This window comes from Impatiens glandulifera, chromosome 2, assembly GCF_907164915.1.
Source record: "Impatiens glandulifera chromosome 2, dImpGla2.1, whole genome shotgun sequence".
NCBI classification, from domain to species: Eukaryota; Viridiplantae; Streptophyta; class Magnoliopsida; order Ericales; family Balsaminaceae; genus Impatiens; species Impatiens glandulifera.
In genome coordinates this window covers 65,843,071-65,855,145 of record NC_061863.1, presented here as the reverse complement: position 1 = coordinate 65,855,145, position 12,075 = coordinate 65,843,071, and the positions used below count along the sequence as shown (strand labels likewise).

Here is a 12,075-nt window from a genome sequence, read left to right as displayed (position 1 = left end):
CCCTAGTGATACACTAGATCAAGATATAATATTGAAAAGATAGAAGATACACTATTTCTCAATGTTTCAAAAAGTTCTTGTGCAACTTCATATGAAATAGAAGCAGTTATGAGTAATTTATATCAAAACAGTAAGAAAGAATACTACTAAAATTTGGAAAGCTTGCAGCAGTGATCCATGGTGATAACGTACAACTATTCCATTCATACATGAACTGATAAAAAAAACATCAAATTAAAACCACTGCAATTAAGTATTTCCTCTGAAGGGGAGTGGAGTAACAATAGAAATTGTCTGAACAAGATTTGATAAAAAAAAAAAAAATGAGTAAAAAACACCACAAATAAAGAAGCACAAGAGTTTGTCACCATTTTACCTTTGTATCAGCAGATAAGAAAATAAAACGGGATCATATGGGAGTTCATTGTGCGAAACAACAACTCCAGTTTATCCCAATTATCTTTCACTATTTTTATCATTTCTATCAATATGAAGATAGAAACTGCAAGAAAGGAAGAAAACTGTTTAATCAAACGGAACAGAATCTCACTGCAGCTTCAAAGAGGCAAATGACGACGCTAGCTTCACTGCTTCTTCCAAATTGGTTATTTCGGATCCCTAAAATCATACAAATGATATTAGGTACACTAACATAGAAGAATCTAGAAGAAATCAAATTCAGTTGCCAATCGGAACAGAAAAGAACAATGTGCAAGTTTTGCTAGAATCCATCCATCTAGACATAGGCTAGAGTTGGAAGAAGTGCACTTATGTATGGTGCTGCTAAAAGTTGCAAGTGTATCATCCAGCACATGTAAATTCACAATTAAAGAACTTAGGCCTTATTTGATGAAGAATCCAAATAACACCATATCTTATCATGTTTCAAATCATCAAGCAAAATATCAAATTACATTTACTTTGTTTTTTTAATAATATTTTAAATATTAATACAAAATATATTAGTCATTTAACATAAGAGTAATGATAGGGAGCGGGAAGAATCTTGAAAAGAATATATAGGGAATGATATGTCACATTCTAAGTGGATTGAAAATTCAATAGGAAAGAGAATTTTAAGATTTTCAAATCAATTAGAATGTGACACATCATCCCCTACACATTCTTGTCAAGAATTTTCCCGCTCTCTATCATTACTCTTTAACATAAATAACCCTAATAATCCACTTTTTCATCAAGCAAGAGTTTTTTTTTCCAAAAAATAATATCAGATTATTTAAGAACCCCCTACATCAAAACAAGCTCTAAGATTCTATATTGGAGATCACAATATTTTCCAGAAAACAGGAAGCTAACATTTTATAAGATTGATTTTGTTTGGTTTAAAATTGAGTTTTATTTTGCTTGACACCCCAGTCATGCCCCCCTGTTTTCAATTGATTTTTGACATAAAGAAGCTGAAACTACAATAATCCAGAGTGATGGAAGAGTACTGCATCATTAGATGTCACAATCTGTAATGTTTCGTTTTAAAATAGAACTAATAAATACTTTATGCATGACAGTTTAAGAAAATGTCACATGAACTATATTGAACAAGACTAACCTGTCCTTGAGCAAGACCGCCTTTCCCTCCACCTCCTTTCCCTTTGAGAGGCTTCAGTGCTTCCCCTAACCATTCAACCACCTTCAGCTCTTTGCATTTATCTGCTTTATCAGGTACTCCTGCACATACTAGTGTCTTCTTTGATGTTAAATCTGTGCTGAAAACCATGCCCGCAATATTCTGTTCATTTATACATAATACAAACAGAGTTAGGCAACATATACAAAGAAGAAAATTACAAAAGAATCTAGGCCTTGTTTGATCTTTTATTTGAATAACCAAGTTGTTATTTCCAAACAACTTAAATAAAAATGTAGGTTATTTGGGTAAAAAGACATTAGGTGTATAAATATATCAGGAATACATATTTTTTAAGGAAAAATTGAGGATATTTTATTTGATTATTTGAATTATGTGTAAATAATTGGTTGGTGGGTTATTTGAAATTAATCACGAATAACCCACATTAAACAAGGCCATAGAGAGAGATAGGGTCAAAGGTTGAAGATGACAGCAATGACCTTTTCCATGACTTTCACAACTGCTTCACGCAAAGCATTTGTATCCGATCCAACATCAATGCACGAGATGCAGAAAGATTTTCCGTCAGCAGCAGCAGCTTCTGCTGTCTCAGCTGCTACTTTAATGGCTTTCTGTATGTTTTCTTCAGCAATCTTCTTTTTAGCTTTTATCACTTGACTCTGATGAGAGACAAACTAAAATCAAACGATTCTTCTATACTTATTATTGCATTATTCACATGTGTATTAAGAGAAGATAAAACCTGAAGTACAGAGAGTTTTGACTTGAGATCAGTTTTCCTGGCTGCGGGAATAGTTGCTGATTCCACTCGTTGATTTAGAGATGTTACTTTCTGGAGAAAATTGATTTAGATAACAAATGTACATTAAGCCCCAAAAATGTTGTTTCTACTAATGTTACAAGGTAAATAAATAAAAAATTAAAATAAAGACCACAAAAATGAGAATAAACCTGCTCTAGCAAGCTTCCTTCACCCGATGATGCCTCAATTACTTCCTGCTCTAGTGAGAGCGCCAAGTCAATGGCCTTAAAAGCTGGATCTGTTGTAACAGCAGTTACTCTACGAATCCCTTTAGCAATGCCCTCCTCAGACAAAAGAGCAAAAGCCTTGGCCTCTCTCGTATTTGAAATGTGGGTCCCTAGAAACACAAGAAAACATTTAGACAAGATTTATTTTTCAAACACTCTTTACTAATTTGGCACTTAAAATTCAGTATTATCATTTCAACTATTAATTTTCAGTTTTATCATACACACCCCCTCAATGATTTTTAGAGCACATATATAGTTTCAAATAATCATAGGGAAAGCACCTCCACAAAATTCTGTAGATATTGACATCCACTCGTCACTTTCTGGATTAGCCAGCAGATCCTCCACCTTTTTACCAATAGCTACTATTCTTACTGGGTCAGGATAGACCTAAGAAAATAAGAAGCATCTTGTAATCAAAGGAAAACATTATCTATTAGACGAATATGGAAAGAGAGAAGTGATAGAATTGATGCAGCTTACTTCTCCAAATACAGCTCGTAAACCCTTTACACGCTTAGCCTCAGACAATGTTGCCTCCTTGGAGAATACATCCATTTCAGCCTTAATTTGCTCATTAACAATTGACTCAATCCTCCTCAATTCATCTGGTTTAACAGGCTTTCCTGTTAAACAATAGTTAGTAAAAATTATTAAATCGAATCAGTTCATATATGAAGGTAGCCTTTTTTTAGCTCAAAGATTTTCAACTACAAGAGTTTACTACCATGAGAAAAATCATATCTTAATTTCTCAGGAAGAACAATTGAGCCTTTCTGGTCAATATGATTTCCAAGTACCTCCTGCATTCAGGTTCAAAGGTAAGGAGATTATCAGATCAATGACAAAAGTACAAACAGAATGGAAAAGGAGCAATGCTGCATAGCTTATTACCCTGAGAGCAAAGTTCAACATATGTGTACACGTATGGTTAGGGGCTATGAGTTTACGCCTATCATAATTGACCTGCTCAAGGAAGATGAAAAAAATAAAGTGTTAATACTTGGAAATGGTGCAAGGCCAGGAAAAGTCCAATGGTGAACTGAACTGGAATCTTACTCTGCAAATAACTTTATCTCCAACGGACAGTTTGCAAGTTTCCTTGGTAAAGAAACCAATATGAACAACAAAGCCTCCATAAACTTGTACATTAGAAACTTCAAATGAACCAAAAGGGCCTTCAAGTGATCCGGTATCAAATATCTGTCATAAATGAAGAAAAAAGTAAAACACCCGCCTAGATGATTACTATCAATAAACATTGAAATAATAATTAAGAGCGTGTTTGAAGCATGCTATATTTTAATCAGTTTTTTGGAAAAAAAACCTTGTTTGATGAAAAAGTGGATTAATTGGGGTGATTTGGGTTAAATGACTAAAATATCCTTTATATTTAATATTTTAAAATGTTATAATAAAAATAAAGGGTAAATTTGGTATTTTGGTTGATGACGGGATAAGGGGTTAATCCAAATAACCCTTCATCAAACAAAGCCTAAGTCAGCAGAATAAGTTCAGTTATAACTGCTTAAGTGAATAGTTAGAAAGTTGACCTTTGTCAAAAAAAGTGAGTCATTAGACAAAAATGTATATTTCACATGACACAAAATAAGATTGAGTTTTATACCTGTCCACCTTGCTCAGCATAGAAGCTAGTGGTTTCAAGTACAATGCCAACTTCAGAATTGCAAGAAACGCTTTCCAAGAATTCTCTTCCAGTATAAATAGCTTTCACTGTGCTATGATGATCCTGATTTAACAAAAACAGTAGCAATTGTATATTAGAACTTGGAACTTGGGTCAATTTTTACAGATAACATTGAAATCCTAAATGAAATAAAGTTCAGTGGTAACCCATAAAATGTGTAAGAGGGACCAAATGAAGTCTTGCAGATTTTGATAAATGAAAGTAATATCTTGAACTGCAACAGAAAACCGTGAACACAAAATCGTTTAAAGAGCAGAGCACCCAATAGACACCCAATACCCGAGGTGCATTGTGCATCCTAGGAGACATTCGGCTCACCTTTCTCTAAGATTCAATGATATTTATTAATGCTTATTTGGATAAACGCCACTGCAACCTTACAATTTCAATTTCAATAAATTACTTTTTCCATCAAGTCATTAACTTCTCTCACTTAATTCTCTATATAAAAAAGAAAGAAAGGGGCTTTACCACTTACATACAAAGGCAAGAATGTATAATCCTATAATACTATTTCAATAATATAGGTTCACCTGAAACCATATAAACTTGAAGCTATCATCGGTTGGAGGAATATTCTTTTTATTTAATGAAGAGGTAGCATCCGCATCCATTACAAAAGTGCCTCCGGCTTGCTGTCATCAAGAAACAAATAAATGGATGAACATAAGCTTCTTTCAAATTATTTTGGATATTCACAAGAATTTAAGTACAGACTCAACCCACAACCAAAATTGAATGCAAACAAACAGCTACCACAATTGCCATGAAATTAATGGAACACTCACCTTGTTCAGGGCATTTCTTGACCTTTCTTTTGCCTCATTCATAGCAATGTCAAAGCCTTCAGTATCAACTTCCAAGCCTCTTTCCTCAGCCATCAACTAGTAGAGATATGGGACAAGGTAAGAAAATTCGAGTGGGATTTATGCAATAAAAATGGTAGAGCAGTATGTTAATTTCCATACCTGAGTTAAATCTAGAGGAAAACCAAATGTGTCCCACAAGATAAATGCATCCTGCAAAAATTTAAACAAAATTTATCCCCAGGTTTTATAAAACTCTGCCTTGCCACTTAAATGGTGAGAACAAGTACAATATACAGAACATTGTTATTAGGGAAATGATATAAATTACTGGATAAACATATCATAATTAAACAAACAACATAGTCAGAACATTGCTTCACAATGCACTAACAAATAACATTAGGAGGCTGGGAAAAGAATAGAGCTGAAGAACTTGCCTGCCCGCTTAATTTCTTTCCTTGAAGATCATGTGCCACTCGCTTAAATCTCTCAATACCCTGAAAATAATTGACCAATACATTAGTATTTTTTTTTGGAAAGAAAGACAACATATTAGCTCATAGCACATTCGTGAATTACCAACACTAACGAAACTTTATGGAACAGCAGGTGAAGATCAGATTAAGTGAGATGTAAATTGTTAAATAGCTCATAAAAGATGCAAGATGGCCTCTAAACCCTAAGAAGTAGGGTGGTTCAAATTCCTAATGCCCATAAATGGATATGATTGTCATTGTGATTCATTGTTATATAGATTCCAGCCTAATGCTTAAAGGTCGCAGCTGTTCTCTCTATTTCTTCTTTCCCACCCCTTTATTTTTTAATCATGTTTGTAGGACTCGTACTTCACAACAATATTAGTGCAAACTTTTAACTAATAAAAAAGGCACTTGGTTTGCTGTAAACTGCAATCTACATAATTTTATAAAACACACTATCCTTACAATAAAAGGATATGTTAAGATACTATCAAGATTTCCGATGAAGTTCATAAACCACAGCTTACATTGAGCAATGTCTTCCCAAAACTGGTTTCCTCATCTGCAATTATCTCCCTGATATGCACTTCATGTTGTTTCAGCTCTGGGAAAGTGCCACTCATTAGTTGCACCACAACACTTACAAGCCTGTAATCCATAAAATTGTCAATTTATAATAATTAAAATACTCATCAAATGAGAACAAGGGACTTCATATTTTAATTTTAAACAGAGTATAAAACGAATACAAAGAAGTGCAGCAATACAAAAAAGATTCTTACCCACTGAAAAATCCTGGTTTCGCTTTCAAAACTTCAGTGCCATAGCGTACTGCTCGGCGAAGAATACGTCTGAGCACATAATCACGTCCCTCATTTCCTGCACATGCAAAGCTTAATGATCAATCCCACACCAAGTGGTCCATAAAAGTTGTCAAGACTAATGAGAAAATAATGCACAAGATTTCTCTCATCAGAACAGTGAGTAGAAAAATGATATAAACAACTAACAAGAACACTGCTGCCACCACATACTTACTTAATTTGAAGACGGTTTTATAACTGTTACAGGTTCAGTGTTTAAAATGTAACCTAGACCCCAAATTTACACAGCAAAAGATGCACATCAGTAACATGTTTAACATTCAAAGCACGCCAGAACATATAATCTGTATTGAATAATAATTGTCCTGAAAGAGCAATGATGTCGATTTGAACACCCACTAGGCATATCAAGTATCATATCCATTGTCCAAATAGTAACAGTTCATTTTTGTTCCATCTTACAAGTATCTAATTCCTTCTCCAAGATACAAGTATGTTCTATGAGCACTGATGTGCATCTATGATAGTGTATGTACTAAATATAACATATCCTCTCTGAACGTCTTTAGTGTGATAAATTTAACATATCCTCTCTGGACTTGTACGCATAGCATAGCCTTGTATTGTGGATTTAGACATCAGCTAATATCTTTTTAGCTCTGTACCATCTCTACACAGTAATTAACTATAGGCAAGATCAAAGTTAAGAGCAGAAGACTAAGTGACAGAAAACAGAAATCATCATGATGACATCACCTATTATACTTTATTTTTAAAACTAGTGAGATAGCAGAAATAAGGACAGGACCAAAAGTCATAATGGATGAAAAATGACAATATTTCACCTGGGCAAGCACCGTCTGCTATTGCAAAGGAAAGAGTCCTAATGTGATCAGCGACAACTCTATAAGCCATATCAACTTTGTCTTCATCATCCGGACCAACTTTTCCAGAGTACGGACGAGCACTAGTTGCCTACCAGATTGATAACAGCTGTTAAGCAAAGAAAACTACAGGAGATATAAACAGTACAATACTTCCAAAAACAAGAAATCTGAGCAACGTTGCTCTAATTCAGCTATACATTCTACCATCTACTCCACAGTACCAGCACCTAAAATGATAAGAGTAAAATTGCAGCTTCATACTTGCAATGAAATGTTGAAGAGCAAACTGAGGGAGAACATCTTGGTTAATTTTGCTTTACAACCTTCTCACAGGGAGAGATAACTCAAAATCAAAACAATGACGACAATCATGGAAAACAAAGAGTAATAAACTCCAATTTTTCCATCAGAATCCACAATTAAGCAACAAATTATTCTACTGTCCAAACAAAAAAGGAATACATATTGCTAAGCAAAACTCTAACAAAGATATAGGTCTGAATTTATCTACAAAAGAGCCAGATATACTAAATTAGTCATTAGTACTTCTCCTAAAACATATATTACCATTGGAATCTTAAATAGCATAAACTCCCACAAAAAATATAATTTTTCCAAGAATCAGCAAAGAAAAATAACAGAAACATAATGTCCCACATGTACCTGTTGGATGGCATCAAAGATAGGTACAAACACATCTGTGTCATAATTGCTCATCTTGTTCTGGAGGATAGAAGTTAATCTTTCAAAACCCATTCCAGTATCTACGTGCTTTGATGGGAGAGATTTTAGTGAACCATCTGCTTCCCGGTTAAACTGCAATTAACATAAGTAATGCATGTTGGTAGAAGTGATGGTAAGGGAAGAAAACTAATAAAAGTGGGAACATGTATCTAGCATATAAAGCTATAGTGCAGGAAGAATACTTTGATAACATTTAATATTTATTGCTCTTTCTGAATCATGAAGCTGACAACTTAATGGGAGATATATAATGTTACATAACAATAATAACATTAAGCTCCCTCAACATGTCAGCAACAGTAATCTCTAGATTTATATAATTTATTTCTAAGAAATACTAACAATTGGACCAATTACAAAGAACAAGAAATAGACAAGTTTACACTTACCTGAATAAACACAAGGTTCCAAATCTCAATGCATGTGGGGTCATCATTATTAACCAGTGAAGCAGCATCACGATTACCTATTCGGTCAAAATGTATTTCAGTGCAGGGTCCACACGGCCCAGTATCACCCATCTCCCAAAAATTGTCCTGCTCATAATATTGGTATTTACCATTAGGACTTCTGACACTCGAAGTTTTCTACAACTTGTATAGTATAATTGTGAAAACACATGCATAAAACAAAATTTTTGATTGCAGTTCCTTATTCTCTTTAGTAACATTGCTGGAGATATGTGATAGGAGTTCTTTCCAGGAAAATGACTTTACAAGAGAATGACAAAAAATATGTACAAGAATGCAAGCATGATGTATCCAAGTATTCTTCTCATATTAGCATTTGAACTCGACAAATCTAACATATAATTGAGCACCTCTCATGCCTCTCACAAATAGAAAAAAATCACAGGCCATACATCTTCTGTCCCTGGATCAACTATTTAGTAAGCAAAGGTGCATGTTTGCGAGGGACAACTAAGAGAACCATTAGATCACTTTTCTTTCTATCAGTTCAACAAATTAAATTTTAGATTTTTACCACTCATCAAGAGACAAGACGAATAAAAAAAAAAAAATCAACTATACTACATGTTTTGAATTCCAGTACCAGGGTTCAACATAGAGATTCCTCTTCATTAAACATCATGAAAAGATAATGATTGTGAGTAAATTAAAGATATAACCAAAGTGTGAAGCATAAAGAAGCAAAGTCATCCATGTCATATCAATGTGCCATGAAATACTGAACAAAAAAAACAAATGAAATTACTAGTTCAGAAAATTTGCACTATGGGTGTGACAGCAAAAGATGGAAGAAAATCATAATCAAACAATTACATACTTTGCAACCAAAGGGCAAGACACGGGCAGGTGGCAAGAAAGTCAGCCATATATCTCTAGCTTCATTATCAGCAGCAAGTCCAGCTTTATCATCACCACCAAAATAGGTGGCGTAAATCCTATCAGTAGGTAACATATAGACCTGCAGGCAAAATTCAAAATAAAATGAGAACTACAAGAAACAAGAATATTATTGGAAAAGCAAATAAAGAGGTAGGGATTTCCCCATATATCATAAACTGACATTGTTGGATATGTATGGAATTGAGACTATCAAAATTCCATTTACATTGTAATGATTAATCAACATAAACTAATGTTTTCTCCAAGGTCTCTTATTAAACAGTTAGAGATGGTTACATGGAAGTAAATTCATGGACACAAGTGATAAAACAAGGTTTGGAGACATGCAGGAATAGGTTATCAACTCACTTGCCTTAGTGAGAAGCTCCCATGCCCATTCAATAGCCTCTTTCTTAAAATAATTGCCAAATGACCAGTTACCAAGCATCTCAAAGAATGTGTGATGATAAGTATCTTTTCCCACATCATCCAGATCATTGTGTTTTCCACCAGCCCTAATGCACTTCTGGGTATTGCAAGCACGAGCAAGTTTTCCCATGGGGTTGTTGGGATCAACAGTTCCCAGAAAAATAGGCTTGAACTGGTTCATACCTGTCATATTGCAGAGTCAGCAATTTTGAATGATATGCAGAAACAAACACTTGTAGTGAAAAAAAGGAACACCTAGGATAACTTATCAGTTTCTTATCAGAAGAACATGCTACTTACATTATTAATATAAAATATATATGTACAAGTAAACCACATAGAAAGTCTCGAAACAAACTTCTAAGAGCAAAGGATACTACACATTCCTATTGTTTCTCTTCTTCCCTATAGAGAAAATGAGGCAATATCAAGCATCAATAGTGTGTTGACATCCACGCCCAACAGGTGGGAAGAGAAATGATGAAATCTTCCTGTACAAACACTGAAAAGCAAGTAAATCTCCAGGTACCATTTGAGAACTGGACCTTCATCAGCAATCGTGAAAGTAGTTTTGATGGATCAATGTAAAGACATAATAATTAGTCACTGAAAACAGAATTCTTGAAGTAACTCTAATCTCTGCAAAGCCAGCCTCAAATGTATGACATCAAAGGTATGTCCATCATCCACAAAATCAAATGTATTCGTAGCTGGTGATCAAAAAGGGGACTTTTAAGATGAGCAGGGTGTCAGAATGGCAGGAATGTTGTTAGTTTTTGTTCCCAATTCAACAGATAAGCTCTACTGTAAACGAAATGGAAGCGTAAACTGAAAGTGATGATCGAATTAGCATTGAACATGAAGGAAACACCACACTTGAAAAAGCGAACAGTCAATTGTGGGTAATGAAAATGAAGGCATGCAGAAACGTTTACCAGCGTTCGCAAAGAGGAGAGTGGGGTCATTGAGCGGGACAACTGGACTCGAACGCCAAAACACATGTTCTTTTCCCTCAAAGAACTGAACGAAAGTGTCTCGGACCTTGTTGGCTGGCCAGTGTACTTCCTCCTGCGGCTGCGACCCCATCGCGCCAAATGAGTGTCGGAACTGTAGTGTATCGAGAATAGATGAGAAATTAAGAAAGAATCGATGAGGACGAGTAAGATTGAGATCCCTGATCTTATGTGTCGGAGTTGGGATTAAAGTCGCCGGATGAGAGAAAGTAGCCGCCTTGGATGATAATAGGCAACAGCGCCACGAAGTCTTGCACAAAACCCTCATCCAAATTGTGGCATTTTATATACGGGTTTACTTTGAGTGGGTAATATAATTAGGCCTGTCCAAATGGATTAATATCTTTGCTACAAAATCCTCTCTCTCGTTTCCATCAAAATCAAATCAAATGGACAAGCGGATCCGATTTATCTTAATATTGTTGGCTACATCTTCATAAATTTAATTATTCAGTGTAAACTGGTTAGTTATTAAGGTTAATCATGTCGATTTTTGGTTTATTTCAAGTTTTTTTATTCTTTTGAATTTTTTTAAAAAAAAAATCACTTTAAAAATTATTATTTTTATTTTATTGTCAAATCAATATAATACACAATAAATTATACAATATATAAAAAATAAATAATAAAAATAATTTAATTTTTGTTTTATTTGGGTTAGAGTTGTCCGAGGAATTGTCAAACTAACTTTTAGGATTATTTTCCAACATCAATAATTTTTAAACTAATCACTTTTACTGTTCAATTTTTTTTAATACATATATATTATTGTTTTTATAAATTTGATAATTTATATTTTCATATATCAATTGAAATTATTATTTTTATAAATTCAATTATTTATATTTTAATATTAATATTTACGTCATTATTTTTATAAATTTAATTATTTATATTTTAATATTACTTTTTAAAGAGCTCGTAAATTCTTCGAAAGATTGTACTGCCTTTACTGAATGAATCTAAAAAAATATCATAATAATAGTATTATGAATGATATGCATTGGACGATTATGATCACTGAAAGTTCGACGATTTCTTTTCAACTAGATAGCTCCCCAGATAATAATTGAGATAGTAACACAAATATGTAGCTCTGTCATATCAGCCGCATCAATTCAAAACTTTTCAACAACTATCTAAAAGATCGGGTATCACCCAATAAATCTCACTAATACTTCATAAAAGACTT

General features: G+C 33.9%; 1 protein-coding gene across 1 annotated transcript; it reads right to left on the bottom strand.

Annotated features, from left to right (window-relative positions):
• Positions 1-223: 223 nt before the first annotated feature.
• On the bottom strand, positions 224-11,149 carry LOC124923751 (alanine--tRNA ligase-like). Its single transcript, XM_047463720.1, has 23 exons — positions 10,806-11,149; positions 9,815-10,053; positions 9,380-9,520; positions 8,482-8,628; positions 8,012-8,164; positions 7,307-7,436; positions 6,420-6,516; positions 6,165-6,285; positions 5,596-5,655; positions 5,318-5,368; positions 5,138-5,233; positions 4,883-4,984; positions 4,269-4,391; positions 3,701-3,844; positions 3,536-3,607; positions 3,369-3,444; positions 3,125-3,267; positions 2,923-3,031; positions 2,561-2,748; positions 2,352-2,441; positions 2,089-2,268; positions 1,568-1,747; positions 224-618 (listed from the first exon to the last, which is right to left on the bottom strand). Exons 1-23 carry the CDS (start codon positions 10,954-10,956, stop codon positions 547-549), a joined length of 2,865 nt encoding a protein of 954 aa, XP_047319676.1. The 5' UTR covers positions 10,957-11,149; the 3' UTR covers positions 224-546.
• Between the last annotated feature and the right edge of the window lie 926 nt (positions 11,150-12,075).